The sequence below is a fragment of the Syngnathus scovelli genome, chromosome 11 (assembly GCF_024217435.2).
Source record: "Syngnathus scovelli strain Florida chromosome 11, RoL_Ssco_1.2, whole genome shotgun sequence".
NCBI lineage: Eukaryota > Metazoa > Chordata > Actinopteri > Syngnathiformes > Syngnathidae > Syngnathus > Syngnathus scovelli.
Window position 1 is genome coordinate 9,786,506 of NC_090857.1, and position 25,909 is coordinate 9,812,414.

The following is a 25,909-nucleotide window of genomic DNA, read 5'->3' on the forward strand; positions in this document are numbered from 1 at the left end:
TTCTACAATTGTCCCTTTATTCAGTGGCTAATGTCCATTGTGAAGGCGAAGTATTGCAGAACATGTTGATAATTAATGTTATTATCATGGATTCTCTGTGGACAGTCCCAGCTATTATTACCAGCGGTGGCTATGGCAACGCTAGGGAGAAGTGACACATCCCCGACGGCGACGACACTATTGGGTAACCCGTCCAGACGATTTGCGTAAATTGGTGACCTTTTCCAACCTTTCAAATGTTCTTGAAGTAGCCTGGCTTTAAGACTGACACTAATAACAGTACTAGAACTAATACTAGTACTGGAAAGACTGCCTGGCTCTTGCTGTTGTCACTTGCGTAAATTCACTGTGAAAAAGAATCATTGAATCATTTTTATTTTTTGTAACTACTGTCTTCTCTCTACTCCATTTGGGATAACTTTTATGGGGCTCAAACTCTGTTAGTCTAAATATTGTGTTTTAATGAGGTTTTATTTGTAACTTGGAAGCTCCAATAATTTTCCAGTGGTGTCACAGATTATAAAGAGTCATTTGAGGAGAGGAAAAGATTGAAGAAAAACTAAAATAATTTATACTAAGTGGAAAAATTATGTATTGAGCCAGTGAATATATTTTATCAGTCTCCCTGGAGGGACCAAGCTCATTTCTGTAAAGTTCTTTCAAAGAAACACACATGGAACTGCTGGGGGTTTGCAATGAGGAGCGTCTACCGCTAGATAGCGCTATTATTTAGCACAGTGGATGCCAATCTCCAGTGGCACGCTGTGGTAGTGGGCTTTTCCCACTGTAGACGCCTGTGGGGAGGATGAAGGCCTGTTTTTTCCCCCTGGCCCTCACCTTCTGCTTGTAAATGCTCTATCATACAAATAATGAGTCAGCTATTCTTAATCAAAATGTAAAGTGATCTGCTTTATTTCATTTGGAGTCATCCGAGGGTGAAACGTCACTTTTCTTAAGAAATAGAAACATCCCGGGGACATGGAGACACAGTTTCTTTTTTTTTCCCCCGTACAAGACAATAACATGAATGGCTCCGTGTGAGTCACAAGCAGCCGCAACGCCAAAAAGTTACAACATGCACCGAACGATAGAACAGTTATACAGAAACGACAGCATAGAAAGTCAACAGGTAGAAATGTTTTTGTTTGTTTGTGTGTTTTGTACAAAACAGACCAAGCTGGGGACCTACAAACAACATTGGAGAAGAACTTTCCGAGATTTTTTTTCCCTGGTGTACTTTACAAAGACTGATGGCTTAGGCAAGATTGGGGTCGGGTCAATTCCGCTGAGAGCTTCAAATGTAGAAAAATATATATTTTGTAATTTGTTCCAGTTGTTTATTGGCCTCACTCCTATAATGCTTTTCTTTTAGCGTGTTCCCCTTCTAAAATTTGACCCTAACCCTCTGATAGAGGGTCTCTAGCTTCCATTCTCCGGGTCAGATTTCTCATGGCAATACAGTAAAAAACCGAATCCCGCTATGCCACAGTCAAACTATTCAGAATGGTAGAAAAAAAACATTCACCATACAGCAGGGAACGCCTTTTGGAACGTTTGGAGAATCTGTGCTCTTCATTTTTTTCCATAAAAGTCACTTGATTGTGTTTTCTGATTTGGGCATTCTTCAGTATTCAAGGTTTCGAGATGCAACGTTTCGAGGCTACGAATGGTGTGTTTAGTTACCAGCATATTTCATGTTTTTCAGTTGCTCATTTATGGCCTAGATATGTTTTCCATACCTAACACTTTAATCATGACTTTACAACCGCATCCGACATAAACCGAGGACAACTTTATCATATTAGCGCAGAATACAGAAAAGTGTCTTACAAAGTAACTTAGAAGAAAAAAAAAAAATCATATGATAGCATCACAGTCTAGGTATCATTTTTTCCCCCACCCAACAATACTGCTGTCATAAATGCACTTAAATGAATAGAAATAAATTAAAATACATATTTTGGGCATCCTTCAATAGATCTTCAGGAACAAAAATGTGTCCAAACAAACAAACAAACAAAAAAAAAGACCTGCCTTACCTTATGTCTACATTGTGACACATGTTATTTGAAAACACTCACAGGAAATAGTGCTTAAGATTTTGTTGGGTACCCTACTCATGTCTGAAAACATGGCCCATCAATAATGCGCATTGTATTTGTCTATGCAATTATCAACAAACCTCGACTACACTGTTTCCTGTCTAGTCATGAAATATTGATTGTCATCATAGTTGAAATATTTCAGCCAAAATGCTCCCTGACAGCCTTTTTCCATCGAAAGCCCAAATGACACATGGTGACAACTTGTACTGACCTTTAGTCACAGAATAAAATACCCGCCCCGCCCCCATTTTATTGATTGCTATTGATAATGTTGTTGCTCATGAAGGGCGATCAGCAGATTATTCCTGACCTAATTATGTGTGACACCTATACATCAATGAGATTTATATCTCTCGACAGCGATGACATGTTCGTCATACGTTGGCCTTTAGTTTTCTTCATCAAGCTAAATCCAATTAAAGGTCCATTCTGAGCTGTTGAGAGGACAATGGGACAGAAGTCAATTGGAAATGGTCATTTTTCTCTCTTTTGTACAATTATCACCTCATCAAATGTTGTTAGAATAATTCATAAGACTAAAAGAAAAGATACTCTTAGTCAAATATGTTAATTACACTTAGATGTGCGTACAGGATATTTTTTTGTAATCACTGGACAGCAGTTCTTATTTTAAGTATGACTTATGCAAGATAATTTTTTTTACCACATCGTAAATTAAAAGATACAGTTAAGCCCATGAACAACAATTGTTTTTGTTTTTAAATAAAATAGCTAACTGTAAATATTACGTGGCAAAGGATTTTATGACTGACTGTCCTTTGAATCGTGAGAAAAATGAGAACCTCCATGTAAAAATCTATAAAAATGACATTTGTCTTTTTTGTTTTTCTTCTCCAGCAAATAAATGAACAAATAATTGAAGGCCAAAATGTGTTCAGTGTATGACTAATATGGGTTTTAGCTGTAAATAATATTGCATTAGAAATCCAACTCCAACAGTGAGCAGGGTGGCGAATTAATTTATCGCCTCTTAAAACATAATATTGTTTATCCATTTCATTTATTAGCAAACTCTAATGGAATATATCTTGAATATACAGCATCTTTTAAAAAATAAATACGGCATATTTCTGTGATGTCTTTCGGGTGTGGCCGTACGCACACACGGAATGGAGACTTCCCGTTATGCATACATTCATTTGGGAAATTCTTTTCTATTAAGTGTCACACTCCGGCGCTCTAACACGCACTCACAGCCTCATTGCAATTCCTTTCACACTGGCTTCTCTGACAACAATGCAAAACCAGATTTGAAATCAAGATTTGGGACTCCAAAACACAGGAATGACCATCACATACAGTATGATTGTATAACTAGAAATCCAAATTCCTCATTGTTATGCTTTTCTTTCAAGGTTTTGGTTCCATCCACATACCCTCATTTAATTCTCTTAAAGGGCTTTCAAAGGCAAGTACATTACATCTCAACTGAGATGAACAAAGACCATTTTTCCCCCGTATGAGTTAGACATTAAAGTGCATGTATATTCTTCTAATAATGAATACGTATATTCCCTTAAATGTTGCTGCGTGTTGCAAAACAAAACAAGGTCACATATCCGCAATGTGCTACAAAGATAGGTCACAAACGTGTCAATAGGCGAGGTCACGGCATCTTCGTGACGACGCCGCGTCCGTGAGTCATGGTTGGTGATTGGTGACTAAGCCAACGTGTGACTAGCATGCATAACTGCCATTCCTGTGTGCCTCTGTGCACGTTTGTATATGTTACATGCAGTCAGACCTTCCCACCCCAATTAAAAGACTCAGCAAGGGTACCTGTCACCATGGCAACCAAGCATTTAGATACTGCATATATTGAAGTTAAGCTGTATGCGTCTTCCGTGGGTGTTTTAGCACTGGTCAATTTCAACTGGTGTGCCGTTTCTTTATATACAATATGACTTTGTTATATAATACAGAAATTTAAGCACCAAAGCCGCAATGGTTTAATATTACCTCAATTATCAATCAATCAAACCAGTTTCTGATTGCGTTCCTGTTGGATGAAATGAAAATTTGCTACTAAAATCTTAAATTAATTGAAGTGGGAGGTGCTTCAAATTGTTATTATATAAAATAAAAAAAATATTTTGCTGATGACTAAAGAATTTTACTTTTTTTTTTTTTTCCATACTGATATTGAGTGTATGCATGGCTACATTAGACACACTGGCGACATTAGACACAGCGACACGTCTACAAGCGTGCCGCAACGTGAAATTGGCGGTTGGATCGAATTGGATTGTGTCCTTAATAAAGTAGCCTGTGGGTGTACATTATGTTTGCTTCTTATATTTGCCCATAAAAAAATTCTCAGTCCACTATTTTCATCCATTATAAATGACACAGAGAGCTGCCCAGCTAATATTAACCATTGGCAAGATATAAGTGTGATCCATCTTCCTCGTGATGTCATGTGACAAAATACCGTGGATGATGAGCTGTAACCTCTCAATATCGAAAGCCTCCGTTCCATGACGCTGATCCTTTTCTCGAGATTACTTGTCACGTATGATTATGACAAAGCAGACTTTCAAGTAGCCAATATCTAAGATATTTTATCTTTATATATATATAAAAAAAATCTAATTGGACAATCTTTGACGTGTGTATACATAAATTACCATCGGATCATTCATCAGCAGTCGTCCTCATATTCACACACGCAATTGCAGACATGCACGCCCTCAACAATTGCAAATGACTAAGGCCAGGTATGGGAACTGAGGGCATGATGACGTTTATAGGCTTTTAGGTCCTTTCCTGTATCTCCCAGACTATGAAACGAGTTCTTACCGGAGAAGGTAGCGATAACCTTCAGCCTCAACAATCGCACAAAACCCGGTTTGATTTTTCTCATAGGATGGCTGGACAGACCTGCTGGCTACATTGGGGTGCTTCTGTGGAATACTACCTCTTGATTGGAATGAATCGAAAGAGGGGCAGTGAAAGTGTTTCTCCCCGAGTATTCGGCCCTCGTGTTCTCCCTGAGCCCATGGCAAGCTCGGATGATTTGTAAAACATTTCAACTTTGTCACTCTCCATTGTCTGCCTGGCTTGTTGTGTGTTTGGTTTCTCTGTCACAAGCACTCCTGCTCTGGTTTATGGTTTATACTTAACACACTCAGACCTCAGTAGCTTTTGTCCAAAGAATTTTGGCGGCCCCTTTCCCCCTTTTGTCTACGTCCTATTTCTGGACCAACGTGATTCTCGTGAGGAACCCCGCAAATTCCTTCCCGGGGGAAAAGACAGTTTTGTCCAAGCATTTTATGAGCTGCTTCCAAGTGGTTGGTGGCTCTCTGGTAGTTGATGTTGATGCCACGTTTAGGACTGGAGCCGATCAGCAGGCAATCCGTAGGGCTGGCGTCGGAGATGTCACGCAGGTGTTCGTCGTCATCCGTGTCGGCGTCAATGTATTTACTGATGGAAGAGTCGTGGAAGGTGAAGACTGCAGGAGCCAGAGTGGCGCTCTCCGGGGACTTTGGTGGCGTCCTGCTGCTGGCTGTGGTGTAGACAGAAACTTCAGGGCTCAACAGAGAGTGGTCGGGCAGCATGGAGCTGTCTGAGAATGGCGACGGTCCGGGTTCCGTCTCATTCCGACAGCCTCCTTTGGAGAAAAGACTTTTGGGGGCTTTGCCAGAGAATAAGAATCTTCTTGCATTTTCTGAGCATGAGGGTTTAGGAACGGGGATGGGAGTCAACATAGGTGCAGCGGTGCTTTGCTGGCCTGGTTTTGCCAAAGAGTGATGAGGAAAAGCTACAGCTGGATTATATGAGAACCGGCTGCTTTCACCATGGCAAAGGTCCATTGTTGTACTCTGAGGGAAGCGTGGATTCTCCTGAAAGTCTGTCGCACAACTGATGTAGCTGTCAAGACTGGACAAACTTTTCATGTCGCTCACCCCGTCTGTGGTTCCCAGCACTGATTGACCATGACCCTGTATGGCTCCTAGCTCTATCTCGTCCCTCTGTTTTCCAACCCTGGAACCTTTAGCATTGAGGTTTGGTTGTGACTGGGTCTTGGCCATTTGGGTGTACATCTCCTCCAGCTTCTGAACATTTAACTTTTGGGGGCTGCTGTTTCGGCCCTTGTTCGGAGAGTCCTGGACGTTGAAAGAACGATTGGAGCTCGTTTCCGAAACGGCTCTCTTGGGAGTCCATTTCCAACGGCCCGGTGAGAGGTGGTTATCGTGAGGTCTCTCATTCTTTTCCACCACCACATCCATCAGTTCTGCACTACGGGCAAAAGCCTCCTTCAAGTTCATGGAAACAATGCTACCATTTCTCTTTGCCCTCTCAAGGGCCTCTCTACGTTTAAGTGCTTTTTCCTGTCTCTTTTGCTCCTTGTAGAATTCTGAGAAGTTGTTTACAATAATGGGAATAGGGAGCGCTATTACCAGTACTCCAGCTATGCAGCATAAACCGCCGACTATCTTACCAAGTAGAGTTTTCGGGTAGATGTCTCCATAGCCTACGGTGGTCATGGTTATAGTTGCCCACCAGAAAGAAGCTGGAATGCTTTTGAACTTTGTGTCCTCCTCATCCTTCTCGGCGAAGAACACCAGACTGGAGAAGATCATGATACCCATGGCAAGAAAAAGAATAAGTAGGCCCAGCTCGTTGTAGCTTCTCCTCAGGGTGAAGCCCAGAGACTGAAGTCCTGTGGAATGACGGGCAAGCTTGAGAATGCGCAGGATTCGCATGATCCGGAATATCTGAACTACACGACGGACGTTCTGAAACTGCAACACGCTCTTGTTAGATTCCGTCAAGAAGATGGTGACGTAGTACGGCAGGATGGCCAGTAGATCGATGACGTTCAAAGGACCCTTGAAGAACTTCCACTTGTTGGGAGAGGAAAGGAAGCGGAGCAGGTACTCCATGGTGAACCACGCAATGCATACCGCTTCCACGTGGGCCAACTGGGGGTTGTCGGTGAAGTGGCCGTACTCATCTGTGTCCTGCAGTTCCGGTAGAGTGTTGAGAGACAAAGCGATGGTGGACAACACGATGAAGAGAATGGAGATGATAGCCAGGATCTGAAAGACAAATTGAAGTAGTTTGATTAACGAGCGATTCGTCGAGCGGTGAACAATTTTGAGTATTTTCGAATGCGGGGAATGTTGCGTTTTCATCAGGGTTCTTTCAAGGTTGTCCTTCAAAATTTCCTTGAGGGGGAAAAAAAAAATCAACAAAACTTGACGATTATCTGGCGAATGTTTGCCGAACATTTCTGACCTTGAACTGACTCTAACATAATTCACTGCCCGTCGGAAGCACTTGCGATTGTTCACCGCTCAGTGGGATAGTAGTTGACTACCTATTAAGTGGACCATTGGGTGTGAATTAATGGACTGTGTGGCTCACTATTTCTGCCCATGTTCTGTCCAGTCCCATTGTGTAATGGCCCTGCCACTTATTGTGTCAGAAAAATCCAACTCCTTTAAAATGTTTGATTTATTTTGTTTTCCGGCTAAAATAGGGCAAACAATTTCAGTCGAAATGCATTTGAATGCTATAACATCATTAATTTCCACCACCGTGTCCTCTTTTGATCAAATCGCACTGATCAGGCATTGGTAAAACAAATTGCAAGCGCATAAGGCAGGGCTTCCTTCTAAATTGTCTTGAGGAAATGAAGGCTGGGGTTGTGAAGAGGCTGATTGACAGCTCGGGCTTTGACGACAGCCTAATAATTTGTCCACTCCCACGAGCAAAAGGGGTTGCTGCCAAATGGCTAAAGAGGCAAACTTATCTACGACCAATCAGAGCAGGGGGAAACTGTTGCCATAGCATCGTGGCAGACAGGAATAACGATCCTATCTGTTTATTTGCTCCTCTCTGTGCTCCTCTCTTCCTCCTTTGGAGGAAAATGTCTTAGATATAAAATGTTGAGGCGTAATTGAGAACTGTAATTCATCCACAACTTTTTCCACTCTAAATATAACCTGTACAACTCAGTTGAGTTTGTTAAAAAAATCTTTTAGAGGGAAAATAATAAACATCTGAAATTACGTGTTTGCACAAGTGCGCACACCCTCTTATAATTACAATTTGGCTGTGTTCAGAATGAATCTACCAACTCATGTTAAATGGGACTAAGAACACACCTGCTACCATTTGAAGTGTCTCTAATGATCCCAAATAAAGGTCATCTGTTCTAGTGGGCCTTTTCAGACATTTCACCTGATTCTGACTGGTAGGCCTATTTGGAACAGTTTGAAATGTCCTCCACCGTGGACAAGGCCACTGTTCCTGTTGGGGGGGAAAATAGTCTCAAGAGAATGATGCTGCCACCATCATGCTTCACTAGACCTTAGTCAAGGTCGAGGGAATTATGGAGCAGTAGTAGTAATCAGTGCTTGCACAAATACTTTGGGCTTCTGCTAGAAAGAAAAACAAAAGTCAGAGGAAAGCCCACTAGAACAAGGTAACTTTAATTAGGGTAAATCAGAAGCACTTTAAAGTTAATGGTTTTCAAATGATTCAGCTTAATTTCTTAAAAATCACTAAACCTTGGGATATAAGCATGGGGTGTGCAGACTTTTTATATAACTATAATAGTAACAACATAATGTTGAACCACATTTTGGAGCTGAAATGGTTTCGAAACCCTGCATTAGAGTGTGCAAGTAAATGTGGCTAATTAAGCACCCTCAAAACATTATTTCCTGGCCCTTTCATTTTGCAAACATCAAGTGCTAATTTTTGGCTGTAAATTAGCCATCGGCGGTATTGACCTTACAGGTGCTAATGGAATTCACCAAGATGCTGCGTGCAGCACATTTGTAATGAGCCGGAGAAAACATAGACTCGCGCTCCTAACAAATACCTATTTTCAATCTGTGGGCAACTTTCACTATTAAAACAAATGGCTGAGGTAATAGGCTAGAGATGCTATAAAAAGGTCACTAATGAGGACACGGTGGCGCCGCTGTGTAAAATGATGGCTATGAAGTCAAGTCCTACTCGGAAATCCTGCACATTTCCCACTGGCCTGAGTCCCTGCGGTGACACGGCCTGCCTGTCGTTATCTTTCCACTTCCTCCCTTCTTCCTTCCTGGCAGCTTTATTGTGATTGGCCGCTAATTTCATCAAAGCGTTGTGCTATAAATCAGCCGACTAAAAAGGCAAACACATGCATGTCAAGGAAACAGGGCTGAAGAGAGCAGCAGATAAAATTGCAACCACATCAACCAAATTACTGACTATTTATAGTTTCCCTGATGGACTGACGCTGGAAAAAGAAAGATGCTATAAATGGCTGTGTATTAGTATTTCATGTACTAAATTATATTCAACACTCTAATGTATTTTGGGTGGCTTTGGAAAAAAAAAAAATGGAAAGCAGATATTTATATCCAGAGGAGACAGAGAGAGCAGACGGACAGGAAATCCCATTAGAGACCTGAAACATCACAGCACAGGGTCTCATCTCATGTGGCTCACAAGACACAAAATTACCTTTTTAAGTAAAAGAAGGTGACAAGGTGACCCCAGGCTGCTCCATGAGACGTCCACGTGACGCAAAGGGGATTATTTGACTTACTTTGAAACCTTGTAAAGTCAATTCAGTGATTTGGTTCTAAATAAGGGATAATTGCTGTAAAGACAACTTCTATATATACTCATTTGTGGCAATATAGCTTAAAATGGTTTTCACCTTTACAGTTTTCAAGATTTATTTTTTGGGTAAAACGGCTCTTCATGGCAAGAATGGTTACCCAGCCCCAACTGCAACATGCAGTTATCTTGCTAACTTGTTTACTTTTACAGCAGGCTTACTAACACTCCTCTTTGCAGGGTGCCAAATTTACAAGCCATTTATTTTTTTTTAATTTACAGGGACATTTTTGACATACATATTTTTCCTCTTCAGTGCACATGGTCTCATTATTTACTGTGTTGATTTGTTTTTAATTTACAGGGACTTTTTTTAAAGACTTTTTCTTTTCAGTCCACATGGTCTCATTGTTATGTGTTATGTTGATTCGTTTGTAAACTCTCGCATATTTGGGGTCATGTACCCTTAAACGTCAATAGGAATCAGAACATTAATACTTAATTCTAACCCACAGGACTTTTGGATCCCGTTGCCCTATTTTCAGCGCCATATGGCATACATATGCTGAAATTAACATTTGACACGGCCCATGACACCCTGGGTGGGGGTCAGTGTGAATAGTGGGGGTGTGGAGAAAGTGTGTTCTGCTCAGCGCAGAGATGCATCCTGGACTGGTTGCCGGTCACTGCACAAATAGAAAACAAACATTCCACTTTGATTTACACCTATGGGCCATTTACAGTCTTCTATTAACTGTGGGACACGTGCCAAACTCGCTAGTTCACCGGGGTGCCCCTTTCTGATTTAGCCTCTGATACAAAAAAACAATTGTGGTTTCTTTTCCACAGATAATACCAAATGTGTTGTCGGGTTCCTTCATCTAACAGAGCTAACATTTGCATTCAGCCGGCAAACCAAACTCGGCTTTGAGAGTCTTTGCGCGTTTGGCTGAGAATGTTCCGCTAATATTTGCTGACTTCCTCTGGTTTGCTATTTGCTGGCAGCTTTAATGGCTTTATAGCAGGCTTTTTTCTTCAAGGCTGCTGTTCTGGGAGGACTGAGGATAGGAGTGTTCTCTCTAACACAAATAAGTCCATTGTTTGAAGGGATTGAACGCACTGCTAGTTTGCGTTCAAATATTCCTGTTTCAATAATTCTGATTTGAGGTAGAACATTCTCTTCAGTTTTGATTTGTTTGCTTACCTTATTTAGCAATATTAGCAGGCCACATCATGAGATCCAGTGCAGTACATGAACAGACGGTAAAGATGGGGAATCTGATTACTGAATGAGTCATGGATTAAACAGAGATTTTGCCTCTCAATTTTATACCCACACTATAGTAATTGGAGGCGCTTGTGTTACATCTTTTTATTGCTTCTCTGCTCCCTTTTTTTCATTATCACCTAATAAGTTGAATTTCCTCAAAATGTGTTTTATACTTACCCAATAAGAAATGATATTGCTAACCTGTTATAAGACATTGTTGGAATAGTTTAGTATCCACAATTATTAGCCTCGGAAATGGTTGCAGATTTTTTTTTTTTTTTTGTGGCCTGCACTTCCACTTTTCAATGGTCTGGTTCCATCTAAAAAAAAAAAAAAAAAAATCCAAGGCCTCACCTTGTATTGCCAGCCAGGAACATTTTTAAGTGAAATGTCTCCTTCCAGTTGTAGGTTAACATAGTAAACAAACAAACAAACATCACAACTAAAACAGTCAGAGTCAGTGTAGAACATTTTTTGTTCTGCGGCCATGTAGGTTGGTTCGTGGTTCCTGCTCAACATTATTGAAATTCATAAGCACCAGTCCAGAGGGTATTGTGTCTGGCGAAAGAAATGAGCCTTCATCTCGCTCTGTGAATGCCAACTTTTGGATCCAAGCTGTTGCTGCATCATATTTTTCTTTTCTCTGATCGTAGTAGCTCGTGCTAGCTTTTGCTCGCTTATGCGAGCTCATTTTAGCACCAAATGAAATTGCAAATGTGAAAAAAATTACAATCCAAAAAGTGTATAGAGATTGGATGGATGGACGTAGGCATGTTATATAATATCAATTGTGATAAGAGAAGCTTTACAAGAAAAGTAATCACTATAATTATTACCATAAAAACATTAATACATACTATAGTTTGATTTTTTTTTTTTTATTTATGGAGTATTTGTAATGTGCATGATAGAAACACAAGGTCACAAAAATATTATCAGCTAAATTACAATTCCAAAACAACCTTTGGACCTTCCTCCGTACAGTAATTCATAAATAAAAATATTTCAAATCAACCAGGGTGTGCTACCCTTCTGACTTCATCCAAAAAGAAGCTCTTCTTCTTTTCCTACGTGTGTGTGAGCCACTGACACAATTCCGGCTGCATCCCTCGAGTGAGTCCCAGCGCTCTGACTTTTCCTTATTAGTAAGCATCATGAGGAACACCATGCTCCGTGTGGAATCTCCTGTTTCCGCCATTCCCACTGGAATCAACTGATGTAGCTCGGAAAACACGCTGGGGCTACGAGCCAAATGCCGTGAACCTAAACTGCTGCGAGGCAGGCGGATCCATTTCCCCCAATCCCTCACCAACTCTCTCCCCCTTCATCTCCTTTCAGAGGCGAGGCCAAAGAGATGCCACGTAAACCCTCTGGCAGCCCAGGCTGGGTTATATATCGCCATGACAACACTCTTGAAGCTCGATAGGAGGCGGCTACGTAAACCCGCCTGCAAGTCTGACACCGTCTTGCAGACGCTTCCTCCCCTGCTTCTCTTCTGCTCCTGATTTTCACCGTTTGTTGCTCCACCCCATCTTTTAACTGTCTTACCTCTCACTTCCATCAATATTCCACATGGCTCTGTGGCTGTCATTGTTTTAAGTGTCGCAGTTCACACCGTGCAAAGTCCATAAATGTCCCCATCTGTTATTTGATGTGCTGGCGGGCATCCTCGGCTGCAGATGTTTTCCCCGTACGCCGCGCCACACGTTCATAGCGCCGGCGCCGGTGATAAACAATGATAAAGTCGTAATGTGAGCGTTAAATAACGAAATAATTCACACCCCTGATTCAGAATATAGAAGGGCTCTGCCTCTGAGCCTGTGAAAGAGATGGCGTTTCCATGGAGACGGGAGGAGGAGACTTGAGCAGCAAAAGCCAGTTTATCTTTGTCTAGCACATCTTTTACTCCATAATTATGTACAGTAGTATCAAACATGTAGATTGAAAGCGGCGGCCTACGAGGCACATATCATCCTCAAGCCTACCGCTGCTTGTTTAGGTTTCTTTTAAAGATGGATAAATCTTCCTGCACAAGTCTTGATATAGCATCAAAATATAAAAAAGCAAATACAAAGTTTGAAGCTGTTAGAACATCTTAAACAAAACTATTCCTACGTTTTAGGGCTTTAAGGCTTGCATTAAAGGTTTACAATTTCATGCTGATCCAATGAGGATTTCTTTAAGCCTTTAAGATGGTTTCCGCTCCACAGGTTAATAATTTTGGCTAGGAGTGTGTTAGTTATCTGCAGTATTTCCCATTTGTCCTTTGTGGAGGAGGAACCCTTTATTGGAAAGAACCAAATGTTGGTGCTTCTCTTCATAAAGGTATAATAATGTTGCATTTAGATATATTGACTCCTTAAATTTGATTTCTTAGCTAGTTTTAATGCACTTTGCTGTCACCCACAGAGTGAAAATTTCAAAGACGAGATGGGGAAAAATTCTGAACATTTTGGACGGTCAAGCTACAAGCTGGAAATAAACTTCAGGTATTTTAGTTGAATTTTTACAAATACATGTTGGACTATTTTACTATATTCAATACTACAGACAATAAACTATGCTAATGGATTAATGAATAAATTCGAACAGTAATAATAATAATAATAATAATACATATAGCCTTTTAAAAGCAAAAAAACAACAGCCTTAGCCAAAATCTGCTCTCATTTTGTTTGTCCTTTTCCCTCACCTAGCCCCTTTGGTGCATTTCGAGGTCACAAAAAAAAAAAAAAAAAAAAAACCTTGCAGTCATCGTCCAAAAACTATTTTCAGTGGGGAACTCTCGACGAACTCGTATAGTGCTTGCATACACAAAAATATTGTGCAACCCCGTTCAAGTAAACGCAGCCAGGAAATCTATCCTTACACCATCCATCTCCTGAATGAATACCACTTCATCTCCTCTCCTCCTTAATTATTCATGAATATTAGATGAAGAAGAGAATCCAGACTCAGCATCTAAATTTAAAACCGGGCTGCTCCACGGTGGTCTTAAAAATAGAAACACAATATAGGGGAGGCAAACCGTAGGAGCACTCGCTGGGTGTTGTATATGTCTGACTTTTTGCCTTAGCATGGAGGCTAAAGGCTAACACAAAATGAAAGGTGTCCTGGCCGGTCCACTAAAAAGTCAGTGAACTGTGGTCTCCATGGCAATCAGACGTGCTATTCAAATTAATTTTAAATGAAATGATGACTACGTTTTGTTCTTTTAATACAAAAAAAAGCAGCATATTCTCCATAGACACAGCTGAGAGGAAATGCAGAAAAAAAAAATACTCCTAACCCTTTCAACACATACATTCGTGCACATGCACGTACAGACAGCCATGCAGTCAACAATGACGCCTGAATAGGCAGCTTTAAGTGTCGGCGTCACACGGATGACAGTTGCCATGGCGACCCTGAACTTTTCAACACGTTACGAAACCAGACGAATAAAAGAGAGAAATGGTGAGGGAACAAAGGCATTGGAAAGGAGAATAAGCAAGATGTGCATGCTGCATTTTTTATTCACTCTCGACTGAGAATATTCCAGAAGTCTACTACATGCTTGCCCCACATACTCAATCCAACTGTGTATTTGTTGAGCTCAAAGGTCAGGGGTTGGTCACGCTCAAGGGCTGTTGAGGACATGGAGACAGATCCTCTGACTTGTTTAAATCCCATATTGTATAATCACATGCATGCATGCAGGATTTCTCTTCTAAATATGATCTTTGTTGTGCTCCCGGATCTGTGTGAACAAAAGACGTGGCTTTCAATCTGCAGGGGTTAGTCAAGCTCATTATATCAAGCTTATTATGTCTTATTTTAAAAACTAATCATTCATGACAAAAATCATGTCAAGCTTATGTCTTCTTATTTTAACAACTAATCATTCATTTAAAAAATCTCATTTCTGAAGTCTTCTTATTAGTTCTTATAAAATAGAATATGTTAGAATGATGATTATAAAAAGTTACAATATTTTTGTAGGCATGTTTTGGGGGAGCTGGAACCAATTAATGGCATTTCCATTCATTCCAATGGTGAAAGAGGATTTACGATTTGAGTTGGACTTGAGTTGAATGGTTTGAGTAAGCGAGGTCACGGAAAGCAAACCGTAATTCAAGGCATTGAATTTCAATTTGTAATAAACACCTTGGTAATACACTTGTGAAAGAAGTATAGTGGAACAATGCACTTGCCCAGAGTGGGTGGTTGCTATCTTGCCAGACGCAATTATAGCCAGAATGATCCCTTTACATGCTTTTGACACATTTATACTAGCATTGAATTGATGCGGCGCAGTGTAGAGTCTCGGTCATGTGCCCATCAAGGTGAGAGGCTTACCAGCTCGCCAGTTCAAGAGCTCTCCCCGCTTTCACAATCAGGCCTGGGCTTGATGAATGTTTCTCCCTCGCCTTCGTGGATTCTATTTCTGCCTGTGGCCTTGAGACTCTCCTCTCCTCAAAGTCATTTATTCACCTTTCCATCCCAAAGTGCCGAGTTGAGAGAAATGGGGCCTTGTCGTCGAACGGACGGATCTGCCCGCGAGGCTCGGGGGTTGTGATTTATAAAAGCTTTTATTCCGAGCACACATCCACGCCAGTGTGAGGTTCAGTTTGTCAAAGTGACGGCGACATGGCCTTTCTGCAGATGGGTGCCTTCAGGTCACTCCTATGTGTGAGTTTATTTTGTGGATTTTTAGTAGTGGAGAATATGTCTGAGGAGCGCACAATCATCACAGATAATAGAGCAATTGTGTGATAATCGATTAATCGGTGAATTGGTTGTCAATCAATGGCAGGAAATAAATGAATGAATAAATAAAAGAATGGAGCAGTCAAGTGTCACCTGGACATGCTGTTCTTAGACGAAGATGACAAATATCAACTTTCAAGCGCAGTCTCTGTGCACTGTGTCCCCGTGGATCCCTTCCAAATGAGTTCACAGACTCAAGTGCTTATTTGCTACTTCACTGACCAGTGTGCAGTGTTCGGCAGAGGGATTTAATATTGCTTTTGTCTCTGCAAATACAGCTGGGCTAGTAAATTCAACTTATTTGCATTATAATAATAGGAGAAGGATTACTACACGCTTGGAAGGGGCCTTAAAGCTTACATACTCATTTTTCTTTTGTATAGCTTTATAAACAGAATTAGTGTCTCGGCACTAATTCTGCAGAGTGAAAATAACACGAACGAAGGGTGGAAAATGATCACATATGTTTTGGGGGCTTAAGATCATTCAGGCAGGAAGCATTATTTGGCATGCGCTGAAAAGAAGGATAATTATTTAACTTTATCCGTATTATAAATTTCTGTTATTTGAATCAAATCTTATTCTAATTGATTGTATTTCAACTTTATTCACAATGTATATTTGTCATAACACATTAGTATCACTGAGCAATGAAATTCTTACTTTGCTCGTTTCCCCTCCACCTCTCCAAAGAATGTCAAATGATTTTAAAAAGAGCAAATTTAAATAAGATACTGAAGGAAAACAATGTTCATTGTGAGGCTTTCCCTTGATAGCAGCCACATTATTATTTCACAATGTGACTTGTGAAAGACTTGTTCGGCTCCAAAATCGTAATCCCACAATGCATTTTAATATTAAGAAGAGGAAGGACACAAATGATTCATAACAACTTGCAAGATATTTTGGTACCCAAGCAAGTCTGGATGCGGTTTTGCCCAAGTCTTGAATCCGCTTAATATTGTGAAGTTGAACCAGCTCGAGTCAGACGTTTCCTTTCTCATGTTTACAATCTGCAACTGGGCTTTTGTGTTGTCTCGATGCTTCTTGGCATTTTTATCATGTGTGTGTGAGTGCTCCACTACCGGCGTCCCCATTTGCGAGCCACATTGACGTTCTTCCGGATTTTGTCTCCCTGCTACGCTCCAAATTGAATCAGCAGAGGAGCTGTCGAGCTGTCTGGTGACAATGTACAATTCTTGGCCACCTCCAGTCCAACGAAGGCGCTACTTATTTTCATTTTAAGCGTGTTTTCTGGAGATGTGTCGACATCTGCTCTACAAAATCAACGTTTCTGAAGCTTTTTCAACAAATCAAATGCGGAAGGCAACAGTGGCCATTTTATTTTAATTATTAAATAATTTGTTAATAATTAGGCTACATTAATTATACAGGAGTTAAAAAGAAGTTATTTATTGCCACTACAGTATTAAATGGATATGGAATGGCAAAAACACATTTGGTAAAAGTGAGGATGAGTAGATCAAAGGATGATGAAGGTACAAATATTTATACTTTTTTAAAATGGTTATTAATTATAATTTAAATGAACTGTGAGGATGATGGCTGGATGGATGGACAGGCGGATGAGACGTCTAATTATTATTTTAACTCAACTACAAATGACTTGGCCCATGTGTCTGTTTTAAAAATCCAATTTAGCCCCAATGCACAAAGCTTCGCCCACCCGTGCTCTAACGCAATTGTGCAGTCGTGAATCGTAGCTAGGCTGCAAAGCCTGGTGAGCTCAGCTGACAAAAGCCTCAGCGATCCACTACAAAATGCATGACATGACTCTCACCAAAACTCACAAGACTTCGCTGCTGCAGACGCACATTAACAGCGAGTGAGAATGTGAACATGTCAGGAGGCGAAACACTGTCAGACATTCCCCCGAGCCTCGGCTCTATTCTCCATATAGTTTCCAAACTGTATGATAACGACATGTCAAGAAAACGACTCCCCTCAACTTAAATGCGAGCAAACACTATGGTAGTGCATGTACACATAAAAAGAATATATATATTTGAACAACCCAAAAAATTAAATAATAGCCAATCCGGACAAGTACTGCAGTTCATTTTATTATATTTGTTATATTGGGAGAAGTTCAGTTATTTTATTTGTCTTTATTTATGACATTGTCATGACCTAGCTGTCAATTCCTAAGTAGCCCTGCTTTACAGTAAGCCGTTACTCATAAATGCTCCATTCAGACACATCCGCTGTATCAACAGTTTTAAAAGAGGAACTTCAACCAGCACCCACAAAGTGTTTACTATGAAATTGAAGTCACACTAATCACCTTTAATGAGGTTTTGTGAGCCAGCCGCTCATTCAATGAAACCTCCGCATTCTCTTCTTATATAACGTTATGGATTGTTGACACTCACGCAGCGCATACCACCTCACACAGGCGCAGGCGCAGGCACAGGCACACTCTTCATTAGGCACACCTTCACAACCTAATGGGATCCAATACAAGAGCACACATTAACTATTCTGCCTTTGCAAAGACAATAATACTCCAATTAACTGAGAGCTATTTGTCAGGTTATGGGGCATTACCTCTATGTTTTTAAATATCTGCTTTACTGGAGCTGAAGTAGAGACAGTCACAGTGCATTTCTGTCAAAAAACCCAAAACCAAACTTTTTGGCTGTCACGTGCATTTAGCTGACAGGAAGCAAGATTAGGATGGATGCCATTTTCCTGCATTATTTGATTTGATAGACAAATCCTCAATCTGTTCACATTATTGAATACACTGGAAAATAGTCATTCTTTTTTTACTTAGTTTTTTTATACCTCCAGTAATCATACAGTAGCGCAGTGCCGGCTAGTGTGTGCACTATGTAAATAAATGTAGGCGTGTGTTAGTGTGGCAATAAAATCGGTCAAAGGTTAAAGCCACAGCTCAATAGCTGGGCCGTTGCCTGTCTGCCTGACCTGTTAATATACGCTTTGAGCTTACCTTATTTATTTTTGTTTGCTTTAAGCAGCACAGTTGCCTAGTGTTTAGCACATCTAGCTCACACTGGAGAGGTCCTGGGTTTGAATCTCATCTGGGAGAGAAAATGGATGGTTGCGGTACATCTTGTGAACCATAGCTTAAAAAAAAAGGTATTTCCCATCCCTACAACTGTGACGCATCAGGGACACTTTCTTACTTCTATCTTAGATGGTCATAAAAAAACAAAAACATTTGGCAAAGAGGTTTGAATTATTCACAAGGTGCGCCCTGAAATGTAGGACGACATCATCGTTTGGAGAACAACAATGTTCGCGCCGTCCTTCAATGAAATATGTACGATTCTAAATCAGACTTTATTTTATGCCATAAAGTCATCCGTTTTACGCCATAAAATAAATCCTGATTTAGAATCGTACATATTTCATTAAAGGAGGGCAGCGTGTAAATCAATCAAATTTGTCACAAGTACCCGGCACTTGTATGGGTAGCACAGTCTATAAATCAACGAGCCTGAATTTTAAATCATTAAAGTTAAAACAACAAATATATATATATATATATATATATATATATATATATATATATATATATATATATATATATATATATATATATATATATATATATATATATATATACGAGAATTTCTTCTTGCCAGGACACTTCTAAAATTGCTATTCGTACAAAAATAAAAAACTTAATGTTGAAGTGAAGCCATCTCAGTTTCCCCCCAGACAATAGGATCCCACTAAATTGAAAGAAAATGTTGAACAAAGTTTATCAGATGGCGATTTTTAGCCGCTGTTTTTGTTTGTCAGGAAATACCTGGTGAATTGATGATCCGGCCCTTGAATCCGGACGCAATTTTGAGTTCGTGCGGCCTCTTATACTACATCATCATCCATCTGAGTGGCTGCGCCTTCCGAGCTGTCAGGCGCCCTGATGGATCCCGCTCGGCTCGGATTGCGCTGCAGACTGATTTATGAGCAGGAATATAGCTGTGCCACATTTCTGTGTCATCTTAAGTGTGACTTGAGTGTGGCGTAATTGGAATTTGTCACCTCCCATCTGATGCACAATGCGGACTGACAGCCACGTTCGCCATCTCACCTCTCCACTGACTACAGAGGAAATCATGTATGTTGCAGACCTGGGCAGCATCATATTGGGGATATATATTATGTATATTAAAAACAAAATGATAATAGTAATTCATCTAGAAAAAAAAAATCATAAATTTGACCCTTGGTTTGTACAACTTCAATGAAGAGAATGAAATCTTTTTGGAGTGAAAATAAAAACAAAAAAGGAAATCACTAAGCATACTTGCAGTCTCCATTCCAGCAATTTTATGCAATTCCTAAATAATAACTAAACTAGCCATTTATGAGCCTCATGTGCTATGATGTAAAATAATATATCACACAGTAAAGTTTGTTGCATAGTGATGAGCAAATGAAGCTTCAGATAGGCTTCATGAACCAGTTGTTGTTTCACGCCTTTAGATGGCACTGTTGGTTTAAAAAAAAGGGGATTAAGGAAATGGCAAGTCATTGCACTGCCCATGTTAACTAGAGAATGCCATCGAGAGAAGTCCAAAATACAACTGGTTTATGAAACAAACGTGTGATGTGTTACGACCAGGTGGTTAAAAAAAAAAAAAAAGTTTTTATCTTAGTGCCAGCATGAATGTTCTCGTCATGCTCAGACACAAAATGCTATTTGATGGTGGCACGAATGTGATTTGAGCAGGGGACAGATGACAGTGTGCCTTTTAAAGAATGTAAACACAGAGCTTCAGATTGGGCCTCCTAGAGAATAATTAATGTGACATTTCCCTGACATTTAGTAGACGGAGGTATACAAGAGGAAGCAAAGATAAGAACTGAAGCGGGAGAAGGAACAAAGCTTACCCCCCTCCATCTTGAAAAGATTTGCTTTTAGTTATACTGCACTTCTTGCTAGGTCAGGATATTAGACAATGGTATTCCCGTTTGTTGCTAGGCAACCTTTTGTTTAGTGCTGGTATCCGCCACCTATTCCCCATGCGTTTATGGCCTGTTACCATCATTGACCCTTGGTGAGAAACCACCGTTGGGATTTTTGGTGGTGCTCTGATGATTTTGATTACTTTATGTGAGTGACAGTTTGATGCAGCTCTTTTCCACAGCACAATAACAAGCATGTTGTTAAACCATTACAGTTTACTCAATCAAATTCGAGCGTTATTATCTTTTGAAAAGGCCAAATTCTCTGTGCAAGAGTTTGCAACGTTTTCGTAGATGGAGTGTGAGCTAATTGGAAATTGATTCAGCATCGCAGTTCTTTACCTCAATTGATGCGAGTCTTAATGCGTCTACTTATCACCGGGCGGATTATTGATCGAAGCAGTTGGATTCAATGAGGACAATATGCACGTGCGCATTGGAACATTGTCCTCCGTCGCTATCGGGAGGCCCTAATGGAACGAACCACCGCGGATCGTCTCCTTTTTTGTAGACGACGCTGCTTTTTGGGCTGTAACACAATAAACATTGATTTTTTTACATCGCTTTTATTCACATGATGAAGAAAGAAGCCTCTTTGCTGATGGATTCAAAAGGCTCATTTTGATAGTTTTTTTTTTTTTTTTTAGAAGTGCTGACAATTGTTAGAGCCTGTTGCCACGTCTTCTCCAATAAGCTAGATGTTTGAAGCAAAGCAAGTTAACATTTTCAATATTTAATATGTCAAATTCATTCTAGGAGAAGGGCTATCCAAGGCAATTCGTCAAATACCGATATTTTAACGTACATTTGAAAACAGAAATTTGTACTTTCAAACAGCATAACTTCTACTTAATACAGTGAACATCATCTCCACTTTTTTTTCATGTGAAAAGAACTGTCTAACGCTATTTAGCACACGCGTGCAGTCGAGTGAGACTCTTGACATAATGCTTGGAGGCGTTGACCAAAATTGTGAGCTGTATGTGGTTACTCAAGCAGGTAAAGAAATCACTTTGTATAATTACCTGATTTTTTTCCTAACAGCAGCAAAAATATGATCAAACACCATTCTTCTAAAGCATACAACAAGAGTCGACTATTTCTGATATACAGAGTCTATTTTGATTCACAAGACAAAAATACTCGGATGTGATTGACACGATTTGAAAATAATAATTCCGACAATATGTTTATTTTGTTGGTTGTAATGTAATGAAGTGCTCTCCATTATGTGTGTGTGCTTCTTCTCTTTCTAGAGCAAGGGTCAGCAACACGGTGCCCCCAAGGACCACATGAGTAGCCTGCAGGCCTGTTCTAAAAATAGCTCACAACTGGTGCAACATTGTAGAAGAGATGATTGAAAGAAAAAATCTGAGATTTACTGAACTATTGATATTCATTTCCTACCTATTGAAATCATTGTGAAAATCATGAACATGATCAGCGGCTTCACGAAGATGGCTGCAAATAATTAATAATAAGAAATGATTATTTATTTATTTAAATGTCGGCGGAAGGGTAATCTACTAAGTATGTATTTAACTCAAGCTTCAACGTAAAATTCAACCTTCATTGTTTCATCCAGACTCAATGTACACTTGCTGAGGGTTTGTTGCCATGGTTACAATCCTAACATGATGAAGGTGGAATTGAACAGCGGCCTCTTGTTCGGCACAGTCTTGTATTTTGTCACAAATATAAACTGCTTTATAAGAGCAACAACCTTTAATTAGGTGAGGAACATACCACCTCACACTATAATCGTACGGAGACCCTCTCTTGAATTTACATATATATTCTCACTAAGATCAATTTGCATTTGTTCTACCAATTTTAGCCATTTTACCAAAGTGTGGAAAGATGTCAAGCCTGTTTAGCTCATCTAGAACAAAATACCATTTTAGTCATGGAATAGTGAAAGAGTGACAGAAGACAGCCAATCACACAATAAATTCTATTTATTTATTTATTTATTTATTTATTTATTTATTTAATGTATTTATTTATTGGATTACTTATCTACGCAGAGTTGAGTTTCTAGGGTGCTTGCTCACCCATCCATCAAGTGTGCAATTTATCAACTCATCTCTTGAAAGTGTGTCAGGAAGAGACACATTCTTCACTCCTGCCCCAAATACCCCCCCTCACCCCATTTTCATTCACACATACCAAGATTCTCCTCCAATGAAATAATCAGTTAAGCTAGGTCAAGATCCAGAGCCACTTTTAAGCATCACCTGACTAGGCTGTCTGAAACACCGCCATGCAGAGAGGCACTATCATGCACAATCCCCTTTTATGTGTTAAGTAATGAATATTCAAACTCAAATGGCAAGCTACATGTAGAGAAAGATTATACAACAACATTCACAGACACATTTTCTCACTACTCTGTCAAAAATACATTACTGTAGCATTATTTGCATGCAGGCACAACACTGCACAACATACTGTGAGCAGCACTTTCATTTCCAGGCAAGTGGAAAAAGATTATTCTGCATGAATGACAAGTGTTATATTTAAGAGAAAAATATGTTTCATCCAAGATTGTGTTTTGTGTTTCTGATTCAACTAAAACATATTTTCATTAAATTGCGAGACATAATGACATTATAAAGTATCGGTACTTGGTATCGGCGCGTACGCAAATGTACTGTTTGCCACCACACAAGCGCCACCTTGAGGAGCCATGATGTATTGATTCAAGGAAGTCAATGGAAGTGCCTAGATCATTGATAAACAACTGTATCACAAAAAGAAGTTGCAGTGTTGGTATTTAATCGCACTCAGGATAATTACCTTTGCAGCAACAGACGAGCTGGGCTTCTCCAGCAGGTCCCACAGTTTCTTGCGTTTCTCCGCACAGCACGTGTTGTCGAATTCTTCCCCCTCTCGGTCCTTTATATTATCCGCTTCCCTTTTCAGCTCCTCGTTCATCTGCTCCTTCTTCTGGTGGTACCTGGCCTGGCAACAGGACTCCAGGTAGATCTCGTCGATGCCCCAGTAGTCGAGTTCCTGACTGAAGGACAGGGCGCACATCTCTTCCATCATGTGCAGCTTCCCCGTGCGGTAGAAGTTGAGGATGGACGTGAAGGCGCCCGGGTGGCGGTCGAAGAAGAACTCGTTCTCGTCCAGGTTGTAGTCATCGCACACTTCCATCAGAGACTCGTGACTGCTGCAATCTTGCAGCTTGCCCAGACGCGTCCGCGGGAGCCTGTCCAGCGTTCGCCACAGGACCTCGTGCGGGAGGCCGCCCACGTTGAGGCGGACCCTCCTGAAGCATGACTTGCTACGGACGATGTCCACCGGCTCGGGTGGAAGCGACGTCGTGGACTGCGAGCCGGCCTTGTGGAACTCTGCCAAGGACTTTTCCATGATGACCTCACAACTGGGAAGCGGGTAAGCACCCACGACTATGGAGTTCTCTTGCTTCTATTTTCTGGCATTATTGTCTCTAAAAGGAAAACAAAAACGGTTCATTCAAAATACTGCATAAAATACACCATCCTCCCTCTGCTTATCATTAAAAGCAAAAGGTAAGCAGAGCTGCATAGTTTGATCAGGCCTGCTGCATCCCCAATTATGTAATCACCACACATTGACCAATATGGTCCAACTTGGTGTCAGTCCTTGTCCTCTTTTTTTCTCCTCTACACAGCTTTAGAATGGTACTGGAAAAAAAACAACTCATTATCCCATGATGTTCTACGCCACTGCAAATCATAACCAAAACAAACACATTGTTAAATTAGTGTCACTGTGAGTGTTATTATCTTTATAAGAATAGAATTACTGACGCAGCTCTTATAATGAAAGTCGTTATATTGCCCGGGCGTACACACAGAATGTCACCTTGGTTAAATAAAACTTCCTGACCAATCATACATCAATTTGATGCCCCTTCAAAACTCAACCCGTGGGGAGAAATATCAGAATCTACAGCAATGAATCTGCTAAATGTGCTGCGTGCATAGCAGCCCTGGAGGCGAAAACGGCTTCATCTTTCTTGATGTTCCCTCTTTGTTTGTGAGCCCGTGGATCTTTGTCACGCGGCGTGGGTGGGGACGCAGAGCGGAGCTGTCCAGTGCTGAAACTCCCCCCAGTCCGTTTTTTCATTACAAATACACACATCTTTCTTTACGTTGATTTTGTTTGTTTCCCTCGAGCACTGATTCTTTGGAGGCCAGGCATGCTTTGCATTTTAATGCCGGTTTTTAATGTTTTTATTTGTTTCGGGCACGTAAAAAGTGCTAGCGCCTTTGCAAATGCGATCGTCCATCACTGTCACACAAACTTTCACACGTATGGCTGAGGCTCCAACAAATGCGCACACATTAGGACGACCAGGTTTTTTTTTTCTTCTTTTCATAACCCTTTCGTAAAACAGCCCCCCACCGCTTGTTGGCTTCAATATGACTCGTAGAAACCAAAAGAGCTTGCAGTTAGAACATCCACCCATGATGATGTTTCATCAATTAATGCTGTGGCTCCAGATAGTCTCCGATGCGTGTGAGCTCCATTTGGCGCATAGCCGTGCCCAGCTACATATCATGCAGTGCGTGATGAAATGATGATATAAACTTTGGTAATAATACACGTAATTGTAACAGTACCGTGGTGAGTTGTTGTTGTTGCTGTTGGCCTCCAGCAGAGACGGAGATGGTGCACAAAAATAAAAGGAGCCACCGTCACTGGTCTACTCGAGCCAGGCTGCGATGCCATCCATTCCCTCCTTCCTCAGCCTCCGACATGTCACACGCGTCTAACGAGCTCCACACGCGTCACTGCGCCGCATTCCTCGCCGCGCAAGCATGCAACCCGGCCCCAAGATCAACAAGTACCGAGAGGGTGGTCATTCGGAAATGGACCAGTGCTTCCAGTACACCGCAAGAGCAGCAAGAGGAGGAGGAGGGGGAGGAGGAAGAGGAAGGCGGGGGGGAGAGAAGGAGGAGGAGGTCTTCTCGAGCCAGGCGGCGCACCGGTCTCTTCCCACAGCCAATCGGACTTAACTCTTTCTGAGCCTCGCCCTAACACCTGAACGCACCACAGGTTTGTGTTGGTCTCTCGTGTTGGGCCATATTACACAATATTCCCCAACACAGACGCTATTTTATTTGATTGATATTATTTAATTATTATTTTCCTTCGTTTTTTGCTTTTTCCTCTTGGTTTTTAAAATTAAAGCCGTTGCAGAGTTCTGACATCAAGTTTACGTGATTCTTACAAAGCATAGCAT

General features: G+C 40.8%; 1 protein-coding gene across 1 annotated transcript; it reads right to left on the minus strand.

The window, feature by feature from the left end:
• Positions 1-888: 888 nt before the first annotated feature.
• kcnb1 (potassium voltage-gated channel, Shab-related subfamily, member 1) lies at positions 889-25,874 on the minus strand. The gene is made up of 3 exons (XM_049732753.1): positions 25,287-25,874; positions 23,473-24,127; positions 889-7,168 (listed from the first exon to the last, which is right to left on the minus strand). Exons 2-3 carry the CDS (start codon positions 24,046-24,048, stop codon positions 5,261-5,263), a joined length of 2,484 nt encoding a protein of 827 aa, XP_049588710.1. The 5' UTR covers positions 24,049-24,127; positions 25,287-25,874; the 3' UTR covers positions 889-5,260.
• Between the last annotated feature and the right edge of the window lie 35 nt (positions 25,875-25,909).